Here is a 12,284-nt window from a genome sequence, read left to right on the forward strand (position 1 = left end):
ACTGGAATTCCAAGATAAATAATTATTCCTAGATCAAATAATACCCTGTTGAAGACATCCAGTGCATTGTAACTTATGTTTGTAAGTCTTACAGGTTTTTGTACAATATTTAAAAGAAGAAAAACTTATTTTCAAATTGACTTTCTGCATATGACAATAAATTGTGATTTTCAAATAATGTGGTAAATTTTGTTTTGTAAAGCTGTTATGAAAATAAAAGAACAACATGACATTTCTTTATAGGTTTTAATGGTGTACAAATAGGATCTCACGTTAATGACTGGAATTTGGATGCAGCAGAATTAAGGCCAATATTTGCAGTAAGTGATGTTTACTGATTGTGTTTTTACAACTCTAAACTTGTTCTTAATTGGTTCTGTATTATACTTACCTAAAATAATGTGCTTATTAAAGGAGAATGTGTTCTGATCAAATATCAAGTTTGTTGAGATTATGGTAAATGTTAGGTTCATATTGATTACCAACATAGATTTACCTCAAGTATTACCCGGGTGTTCTAATATTGCCATGGCCAGATGATGCAAGATGTGGAATCCCTGTACTGGAGTCTTGGGTGCTATACACTGCATATATGTAAACTTAAAGCAATATAAGCTGCATGTTGGACATCGGAAAATTTTGTTGCAAATTTATAATTAACAATTTCAATGACAGGAAAATAGAACATTTATGAACTTCTGTTGTTCATATTTGCGATGGAAGAACTTTTTATATGCTTTGATTGAAGCAAAATTACATTATTGTTGTCCTGTACAATAATAATTTCTTATATAATACTGTATATTCGATTGTACAGAAATATTTCTTCTAAAACATTTTTAAACTTTATTTTGCTCTTATTGGTCATAAGGGTTTGAATTACATACAAATTAATCATAATTACACATTTTAACAGCAAATTAAATTCTAAAAAATGCAGCTCATATTGCTTTAAACCAAATCACTGCATTGCTGGCATCAGATGATATTGAATTGCTTCCCCATAATCTGATTTTCTCAGTCTATGATGATATGCCCTGTAAATTAATTTTTTTGTCAGGCTGCTGAGAAGCATAATGTGTCCATCTTTGTCCACCCCTGGGATATGGACTTGAGTGGACGAATGAAGAAATATTGGCTTCCTTGGTTGGTAGGTCAGTAATTTATAATTAAAATGTAGGAATAAAGATATTTCAAGGAGCACACGGCGGGCATGACCAGTCAGCAGGGGATGCTCACTCCTCCATGGCACCTGATACCACCTCTGATGTTTTAAGGTCTGTGTTTGCTCTGCTCCTATTTTGTATGGTTTTATGGACTTTGATATTGAATACTGTTCCTTATCTCCATATCCTTCATTCTACTATGACATTGTATTTCAAATATTCTTTTCCTTTATTCAGCAAATATTAACAAATGTTGAGAGTAAGTCCCAATGTCATATAAGAAATACAGAATAGCAGAGGTTGCTTCGGAAGGAATAAATCCATACAGGAATACATTGTACATATTCCTTCTAAAATTTCTGTTGTCATTACAGGAATGCCCTCAGAGACTGCCACAGCTATCTGTTGTATGCTGATGGGAGGAGTCTTGGAGGAGTTTCCTAAACTCAAAGTTTGTTTTGCGCATGGAGGTAATTTTTCATTGAAAAGAATACAGTAACCATGGATTGCACAAATTGCAAAATTTGTGCAAAATTTATGTTTATGAACACTCTCTAGATTTATGAAAATGATAAAATACTTAAAGAGGCGTGATACTGAATGCTCATACAGTAAAATCTGTCTAAACTGGAGACTGTTGGTTCTTAAGAAATTGGTCAGAGGCCTGTTCAGTAGAGCAAGTGCTTGTGAACATTTCTATTGGAGGTATAAAGAATTTTGGCAATCACTTGTGAATGTTCGCTCTGTTGAACAAGACTCAAGTTAAAAACATTTTGGATTAGACATTTAAATTTAGATTAAGGGACTTATAGCTTACACTGTTTTTTGCAAGATTTTGAATCATACAATATCTAGATCAGACAAGTTTCACTGTATATAATTATATATTTTTTTTTATAAAAAATGCATGTAATACTATGTACATGTAGACAGAGGGTAAGGGAGAAGAAGAGATTTCTCTGATATTTAAAGATGCTTCCATTTGCAGAGATTATTTACGTTGAAGCTTGTAAATACAGACCTGCCTACCCTTCCACTTTCAGCGTAATTCTTCCGCTTTTTACCACAAAATTATGCTATTACGCCACTTATATTAATTTTACGTTTTTGATATTTTGGTTTAAAATCCATTATGATCGTCTGAATTTAGACTCAAAGTTCAACCTGCTGAAATAAAATGTTATCAAAAGAAACCAGTTCAGTAACGTACGTAATATACCTAGTATGTAGTTATATGTTAACTGGCGAAGAACACGAGAAGGCCCTACTTATATTAACTATTAAATGATATTGCAATAAGTACAGTCATTTCTATGCTCAATTTAGTTTATTTTAACATGCTTAGAACCAGATAGAGAAATTCGAGTGTTAAAAATATATAATACAGTGTTATTATGTACCATTTGTGTAAACATGCAAACGCAAGCCTTCAATTATGTGATTTGATGCAAATTGAGCAAATGCTGCAATAAAGGTGTGCGGTTGATTTGTGTTTAATATAGGATACAGGTATTTTACAGCCAGTAGATGATTTGAAAAAGAAAATGTTGTGACAGCTTTGTTTGGTAAAGTATAATTTCTGTTGCTTTGAAAGAAAAAAAAAGAATTGTAATTAAACAACAAAATAGGAAAACACGATTGATTACGCTTTTACCTCTAAAATTCCACCAAAAATTTACTGAAATTACACCCTTGCAGTGAAAAGGGTAGGCAGGTCTGTAAATATAAAATGCAAATCGCTACAACTCGTGTTCAACTTTGTATTCATAGTAAGACTGTTTTTTTTTTTTATTTACAGGAGGGGCTTTTCCATTCACAGTGGGTCGTATAGAACATGGTTATAATGTCCGTCCAGATCTTTGTGCCACAGACTGCAAAACAAACCCTCGTAAATTCCTTGGCCAGTTCTACACAGATGCCCTTGTCCATGATGCCAAAGCTCTGGAACTACTTATTGATGTTATAGGCAAGGTATCAACTTTTATGCCCCCCTTCGAAGAAGGGAGGGCATATTGCTTTAATTGCTGCTGTCTGTCTGTTGTTCCACTGAGTTTCCGTTCATTTTTCTTCGCAATCGTAACACATACATATATGAAATTTGGGATACAAATTTATCAGATGAACATCCAGGTCAAGTTCTTTTTAGGTACATGTACAATCACACCATTTCTGACAGATTCAGGCTTTGGACTTGGAAAAATTCCAATTTGGGGGAGGGGGGCATAAGAGTTTTACAAACATCTCTTGTTTATTGTTGAATTTGATTTTGTTTTTTTTAGTAGTTTAACCATACATATATTTACAGTGGACCTTCAGATATCCGGACGCCAGATATCCGGATGCCTCAGTATCCGGACGCCAGATATCCGGATGCTTCAGTATCCGGACGATTTTTCATCGGAACAGAATTTTTAAATGTTATATTGTCTTGTTTAACTGGTGATTCAGGTATCCGGACGCTTCACATATCCGGACAAGTTGACTGGGAACCAAAGCGTCCGGATAAATGAGGGTCCACTGTACTTATTAATTGTAAAACCTAGAAGCATTAAGTCTTGCCATTCAGTCTCAGGTTTCCACCACTGTTTTTTTTGAAGGATCGAGTTATAATGGGATCAGACTACCCCTTTCCTCTTGGTGAGCACCACCCAGGAAAATTAATTGAATCTTCGGAGTTTGAACAGAGTCTTAAGGTATACCTTTATGGTTTTGTATACTGTATGTGCATGTATTTCTAATTATTTCTAGGAATTAATTTTTGCATAATTTCACAAAAAGCATTAAAATCATGAAACAAACTTACAGGCTTTTATTAGATGGTGATGAAGTACATGTTAATTTTCTTGACCAACTGTCCAATTTTGAATTATTATTCCCGTAATTTGCTGTTCAATAGCCATTTTGCAAAAAAAAAGTACTTGCAAAATGTAAGGCATCTACAGTATTACATTAAAATTTGACCAAAGCATTTATGAATTTTATTAACTACTGAATGAAATAATAATTCTAGAATTACAGGTCAGTTTTAGAAATTTTTTCTGCTGCTCTGCATAAATTATTAAGTTCGTTTAATCAAAGAATTAATGCAGACAGACTAAAAATGTTTTAAATGTTTTAAATTAAATGGGGAAGGGGGGGGGTGATCATTTTGTGACCTCAGTGTTCACATTACCCTCTACCTCTAGTTTAATTTTGGTTATCTAAATATACCAAAAATATGTCATATATAACTTAAAATATTTTTTGAGAATTCTTTCAATTTTTGCAGAATTTTTTTTTTCTTATCTGTCCTTTAACAGGTTAAAAAGAAAACTATTTTAAGCCTCTGTTGAACAGACCTCTTACAAGGTTGGGGTTTCTGTCCTTCTGTCCATTATTATAGCTAACCTTTGGTAAATAATCTTGTTGAATAAGCTTGTTGAAAGCTTGAACCTGGCATTTGACCAACATTTGAAAAAAATTTAAATCCTAATCTTGTTTCGCCACACGGGGGCCTCAAAGAGAAACACATCTTAATGACATACGTCCGACTTACTTCTGGAGTTGAATCATTTTCATAATTTTTAATGGGAACCAAACTACACATGTAGTTTGATTACCATTATCTGCTTATGCAGTATTCTGAAAAAAAATAAAGCGTAACGGGTTTCCCAGCATTTGAAATTTTACTGTGTTGCAGACTTCACGGGATCAAAAATGCAGCTAGCAATTATACAGTATCATGGAAGAGTGAAAGAGAATTACATTTTTTAGCTCACCTCAACGAAGTTGGGGGAGCTGATGTAATACCCTCGGCGTCGGTGTCGGTGTCGGCGTCGGCGTCCCGGGTTAAGGTTAAATTTTTCTGAGCAGTTTTCTTTTTAAGTACTTCAATGCCCTATATTGATTAGACATGCATGGAAGATGGTTCTAGTGTGTTTCATTGTACCAGTCAAAGTTTCAGATGCTGCAATTTTAGCAAAGGAATGACAAGGTTAATGTTTTTGGAGCAGGTTAACATTTTTGGTGCAGTTTTTGGTGTAGGTTTCATTTCCAAGTAACTATAAGCCCTATGTTAACCAAACTTGCATGGATGATACATCTAAGGATGCATACTACCAGGCTTGCTTCGGATGCTGAATCTGACTTACTTTTTCCGGTAGAGCGAACAGGTTAAAGTTATTTGGTGCAGGTTTCATTTCCAAGTATCTGTAAGTCCTATGTTGACCAAACTTGCATGGATAATACATCTAAGGATGGATACAACCAGGCTTGCTTCGGATGCTGAATCTGACCTACATTTTCCGGTTGAGTGAACAGGTTAGAGTTTTTGGTGCAGGTTTCATTTCCAAGTATCTGTAAGTCCTATGTTGACCAAACTTGCATGGATGATACATCTAAGGATGGATACTACCAGGCTTGCTTCGGATGCTGAATCTGACCTACATTTTCCGGTTGAGTGAACAGGTTAAAGTTTTTGGTGCAGATTTCATTTCCAAGTAACTATAAGCCCTATGTTGACCAAACTTGCATGGATGATACATCTAAGGATGGATACTACCGGGCTTGCTTCGGATGCTGAATCTGACCTACATTTTCCAGTTGAGTGAACAGGTTAAAGTGTTTGGAGCAGGTTTCATTTGCAAGTAACTTTAAGCCCTATGTTGACCAAACTTGCATGGATGATAAATCTAAGGATGCACACTACCGAACTTGCTTCGGATGCTGAATCTGACCTACATTTTCCGGTTGAGTGAACAAGTAAAAGTTTTTGGTGCAGGTTTCATTTCCAAGTAACTATGAGTTCTTTAATGACCAATCTTGCATGGATGATACATCTTAGGATGCATACTACCAAGCTTGCTTCGGATGCTGAATCTGACCTACATTTTGTGGATGAGTGAAAATGTTAGTTTTTGATGTATGTTTCATTTCCAATTAACTACATGTATGAGCCTTATAATGTGCAAACTTGCATGGACAATACATCTAAGGATGGATACTACCGGGCTTGCTTCGGATGCTGAATTCGACATATATATTTTTCAGATAATAGACCAGGTTAAAGTTATGGTTGCAGGTCTTTTACCAAAAAACTTTAAGGCTTTTATAACATTGTATAAACCAAACTTGCACAAATGTTGCATCAAGAGATGAAAACTCAAATTTGCTTTAGATGCTGAATTACATTTTCATGAAGAAGAACTACTTTCAATTTTTTATGTTGGTCTACTTCAAAGTATCAGATCAAAATTGCTTAGATATTTTCATTTTTGGAATGTACATTTTTTGTTGGTTAATTGTGTGACTTTGCCTTATTTAAAGACAACATTCGTTGAGGTGAGCTCTGTAATCTCTGATTACCTATGTTTTGTCTTTGTTCCTTCATGCATGCAGTCAAGGGAGATAATAATTGATTATGTAAGGTGAAGCAAGACTGAGTATCCTAATTAAGAGATTATTATGTGCACCTCCTTAAGAATTAAAAGATGGTATATTTTTTTGATAAAAGATTCTGTTAGAGAGAATTTAACTCCTGTGTTGAAGCCAACACAGTAAAATTGCTCATGGAGAACCCTGCATAATAAAGCAGTGTCTAAACAGAGTTGACATATTTTGTTTCTTCAGGAAAAATTATTGGTAAACAACGCCTGTGAATTCTTAGGACTAGATAAAGCAGTATTTGGATAAAGTCGAGGAAAGGAAGAAATTATACCCGGTATTCCCGATGCAGGTGAAAGTAGTGACATAATACCAATGATACAATTTTATTTCATGACACATTCCGTTTTGCATTCTATGAAACAAGGTTCGTGTGAATTACTTCCGAAATGTTATATGTACATTTTTATTGTATACTAGTAAGCAGTATGTACATTTGAATTTATTCAGTGAAGTTCAGTTTTCAATTCACAGAAGTTTTATTTTTGAATTGTTTAATGTATATTTTATTTTATATGGGTATAACCATGAAAAATAATAATGAAAAAAATGGTTGATAATTTTGTATGATAAAACAGTCATAATAAAATCCCAAAGTGCCAACTGTCTTCATATTGACAATCTGAAAATAATTATGTTCCTCACCATGCTCACTAGTCTGCAGTGTTTGTTTGAAAGTTTTATTTTAAAAATTAGGATCCCACCTCTGATGTTTTAGAAGTCCGTGATTGCTCCATTCTTGATTTGTATTCTTTGGATGGACTATTGAGCTTCAATACTGTCTCCATATATTTCACTTAATGAGACCATGTTAAAAGTAATAATAGCTTGTCCTCTCTCAGCTCAAGGTTAAGACATTGGTAAGTAAGGGAATTTTTTATTAGAAAATTTCAACGGGATGAGAAAATTCAACAATGAAAAGAGAGAAACGCCGTCTTTTTGAGATTTTGAAAGATTTTGAATCGGGCCATTTTTAGCAAGTTGTTGGAGAGAGAGAGCAAATAAACATATAATTAGATGACCATACTTTTGTTATACAATCTGTTCTATATCATATAGTTTTTGTACTATGACGTATGTTATGCATATTTTCCAAAAAAAAAAAAAAAAAAAGAGAGAAAAGAAAGCTGTCGATGAGGAATAATCTTTGATACCGTTGAAGTTAACCGCAATTTCTGGTTGCTATAAGTCACGGTCACCATGTTACCATACCCTAAGATCTAACTAAAAATTGCATTTTTGAACATTTCCAGAGCTCAAAGATTAATGTTTGAAACATTGCAGAGAAGTGATAATGACCGATTACTTAATTCAAAATGATGGTTTGGTCTCTCATATGCATGGTAGATATATTTAAACAAATGAAATATTACGTAGTTATCTTACTTAAGAAACAAAAATAAATATCGCAAGTTTTTTTTTTACATTTAAAAAGGGCGGGTGAAAATGAAGAATCCAAGTGCTACATAGGAATATAAAGGAAAAAAAAATTTTTTTCTCGAGAGGAGAAAATTCATGATTAGTCATATTGATATTGAGGCTTCCACGGGAATTGTAGAATCAAACTAGCTACACGCACCCCCCTTTTTTTTTGGGGGGGGGGGGGTATCAACTGCAACAAGAATCAAGTGTCTGTTTAAATCTTAAAGTTACATGATATATGAAATTAAAGACATCGATCTGGAAAAAAAATATGCGCAAATTAAACTGCTCTGAGGTTTTCGGTGTTTAAACATCATGTTTTGAACTTCAAAGGCTTATTATCAATTTTGGATAGGGTTTGTTATTTTAAACCCGTAATGCCTTGACTGAAATTTAACTTAAATGAGAAAGTGAATTTTGCGCTTTGATAGATAAGCTAAGGATCTGTGATGAATCATTTAAATAGTACAAATAACGTATGAGCATAAGTTTTAGCGAGTATTTAATTTTGGCATTATTAGCGAGGGTGCCAAGATCGCTAAAATTAAATATCGCTGAAAATTATTTGAACTTTATTTGTAATAGCTTTTTTAGTGAGCTTTTAAAATTACATCTCGCTAAAAATATAATACCAATTCTTAAGGACGAATCGCTAAATGTGCCGTCTCTGTAAAATTTCCACTTATAGGCTAATATGCAGGACAAACCGCAGATCCCTCGGCAACACCAGAGGTTAATCAAGGTACCGAGGAGAAGTAAGAATACAACATCACTTTTCTCTTACATACTGTGGTTCCATTAATTTTGCTGGCATCAATTTTCGTATATTTTGTAAAACAGACATTTTCGAGGATACGTACTTTCTTGGACAAAAGCTTTGCCTATATACAAATAAACAACAAATTTCTTAATTCAATCAACATTCAAATTCGTGGATCTGCTCAACAACGAAATCCTCGAAATTTGGTGTTCAACAAATATTGATAAAATCACAGTTTCTAAATATGCAAATATGGTTGATTGATATCTTTAAAAAAAAAAGAAAAACAACAAAATTTAGGTACTTATGTCGTTTTCTGTATGCTAGAGAATTCAACACACTCCACAAAATCCAAAACAAAGATATTTTTTGGACAACATACAGTTTATTTAAAATGAAGTTAAAGCATCTCAAATCCATTAGCTAAAATTAGCAATTATAATTCAATTTAAACAATATAGACGTGACTAGAAAAGATAGAAGTAATTTGCAAAGAATAAGAATTAATGCCCCTTTCTTTAAAGATCGTCAACATACGGTACATAGTAGATATAAATTATCAAGCATATTCAATTATAGAGCATATTTGTACGATGTACATTAGTAACTGCTAAATCCAGTGCAAGTTAGTACTCAGAGTTTTGTCAAACTTGAGTAACACAAGGCATCCAGATGCATCTAAAATAATAATAACTAGAAACTCTTTGCGAGCAACGAGAGGTCTTCCGTCCGAATAACCATCTTCATGTGATATCCTATGCATATAAAATTACAATTATTACAGTTAATCATTGAGTTAAATGCTGACTGACGTTTTTCATACTAATTGGTAGTCCATTATTTAAGCACAGAATTGACGACGGATTTTTCCGTTATTTCTTGATCATATCAAGGAGCACACGGCGGGTGTGACCGGTAGGCAGGGGATGCTCACTCCTCCATGATACCTGATCCCACCTCTGATGCATTGGAGGTCCTTGTTTGCTTTACTCCATTTTGCATCGCTTTATGGACGTTTATATTGAATACTGTTCGTTATATCCATATCCTTCATGTGATCATACTAAAAACACCTTAAAATGTAACACGGGTCTTTCAGAAAGGCATGGATTTTAAATATTTATTTAAAAATAATTAAAATTGAAAATAGCACAGCATTCATTCAAAGAACGCCAAATAACATTTTTGAAGGTCAATACTTTAATTTTTTAAACTTGAAATGAGAAAAATAATGCAGACATAGTCGGGATCACCAGCGCAAATTGATTAGCTATCATCAATATTTTTCTTTTACTCATAACCTGAAATAATAAGCGTTAGGGAATTTTATTCCTTTTTTTAGCTTAGTGTTGAATTATCGAATAAGAGCTAGCTAGCCAAATTTTACTCACGAAGATTCACATACAACTTTGTTACTTGAGTTTTTAAATTAGCTGGTGCGTGTAGCAATGATCTATTACTGAAGAACTGATGATTCTGTTTATTTTTTTTTATTCATCGTGTATTTGATCTTTACTCCTTGCAATTCCAGTTACTGTGAAATCGCAAATCTTCGTGGGTGTTTCATTATCGTTGTTTTCGAGGTATGAAGAGACCCACGAATTCATGTCCACCATGAAATGTAAAATGTTACATACATAACTACTCAACAATTCTTCATCCACGAATTCAAATCCCCACGAACCAAGAGTTTTTACTCAAACCACGAAAATTTGACCCCACGAAAATATGTGATTTTACAGTACATAAAGCAGACATGTTCACGTAATCGTTTTCTGCACTTTTATATATCAGTTACGATAGGCAAGTTACAATGCGCAAATCGTCGCTAGTAAATCTTCGCGACTTTGTTTTCGAATGCACGTTTTATTTGATGGATGTGATAGCTTAAATGAAATTTAAAAATGCATGTTATTGTAATCGGAATTTTAAATATTTTATTCATGACATTGAACATATAACGTATCGTATATGGGCTAATAACACTAAAGTACTGGATTCGCGTAGATTTTGAACACATTTTATTTCCCTGTCATGGTTTTAAGTTTTAGAATGAACGAAAAAAGCTTACAATTTCAATTTATATCTTCTTATTAAAAAAAATATCGATACAATTTTTTTTAAGACGTGTTTCTCCCTTTTTTAGACTGTGAAAATTATTAAAATTTTGGATGTGAATATACTAAGAATCAGAGTTCTCCATCGTTTAAAATTTTACTGTGTTGCGGAGTGTACGCGAATTTCGCGATATTTTTGGCGATCAAAATCACAACTGAATCACTATTCATTAAAGTTACAAAAGAATACATGCATTTTTTTTTAAATCGCTAATTCGTTACACAAATAGTATGGTCGCATATATTGATAAAAGAAAAAAACACGTTCTGAAAAGCAGATAAAATTCTGGCCGATAAAGTAAAACTTCTTAACATTTTTAAAAGTAAATTTGTCTTGATTATTTGACAGTTTTCGTGATCGAATTACCCAATTGCAAAAAAGAAACTTCAGAATAGTAAAATACTTTTAAGAGTTCCTTGAACATGTTGAAAATTTAAGCAATTTATTCATATCAATTAAATGACTTCGGTACGATGTTATGTTTAACTTACAGTGCTAACATAATTCCAGAGCTGTGGCTCTATAGAAAAGACATATTCATATATATACCGGTATATTTTTTGAATAATACAATCTATTTTAATGCAACTGCGAATAAACAGTTACATGGAAGTGTGATAACAAATTATTTGTCTTTGTTCCTTCATGCGTCAAGTCCGGCGAGGGTCTAGGAGATCATTGATTATGCAAGGTAAAGCCCTAGTAATTAAGTGCTCTACCTTTTAGAATTAAAAGACGGTAGAATTTTTTGATTAAAGTTTTAGTATGTGTTTGGATTTTTTAATTATTACAGCTCCAAATGTGTCTGCTAAATGTTTACTGTGTCGCACGTATCAAATTTGAATCGTTACTGTGTCGGAGAAAAGTTTACAGTGTCGGGAGCAACACAGTAAAACAGCTCATGGAGAACCCTGAAGAATACTTTTTATTAATATTATCAAAAAAAAACTTGTGCATACATGTGAATATATTCTTGCAAAGTAAATTTCTACGGTATTTTTCACTACATTTATGGGTAGCTAAGGGCTAGCATGCATAGATACGGCCCCATTATAAATGATGTGATTAATGAAATGTAGTTTCGTGTATTCTTTTTAAAGAAGGTTTTATAAATAAAAATGAGTGATATTTCAAACATGCAACGTCTATGACATCATTATAAGTAGCCAAAATAGGTTAACGTAGTTTTCTTCAAAACGCTTAAAAAGATAGATTACATTTGCAGGCCTAATTTTCAACAGAAATAAAATTTTCTTGTACATTAATATCTTACATTTCATAAATTACATGTTAGATCCACTCGCATACTTGTAGCGAGTATGCGAGCGATTTTAATTAAATTGCACATTTCAGTAAATCTTCACGGTTTAATTTTACAACAATGCAGTATTCAACAT

General features: G+C 33.2%; 1 protein-coding gene across 1 annotated transcript; it reads left to right on the forward strand.

Moving 5' to 3' along the window:
• Positions 1–54: 54 nt before the first annotated feature.
• On the forward strand, positions 55–7,111 carry LOC134264825 (2-amino-3-carboxymuconate-6-semialdehyde decarboxylase-like; the record flags this gene model as incomplete). Its single annotated transcript, XM_062747101.1, has 7 exons — positions 55–81; positions 244–320; positions 1,061–1,154; positions 1,541–1,636; positions 2,965–3,137; positions 3,764–3,859; positions 6,774–7,111. Coding segments are annotated over 7 exons (626 nt in total), but the record flags the coding sequence as incomplete, so codon positions are not given.
• Between the last annotated feature and the right edge of the window lie 5,173 nt (positions 7,112–12,284).

The sequence above is a fragment of the Saccostrea cucullata genome, unplaced genomic scaffold, assembly GCF_032062105.1.
Source record: "Saccostrea cucullata isolate Sc308-1 unplaced genomic scaffold, CSIRO_AGI_Scuc_v1 ctg20774, whole genome shotgun sequence".
Taxonomy (NCBI): Eukaryota; Metazoa; Mollusca; class Bivalvia; order Ostreida; family Ostreidae; genus Saccostrea; species Saccostrea cuccullata.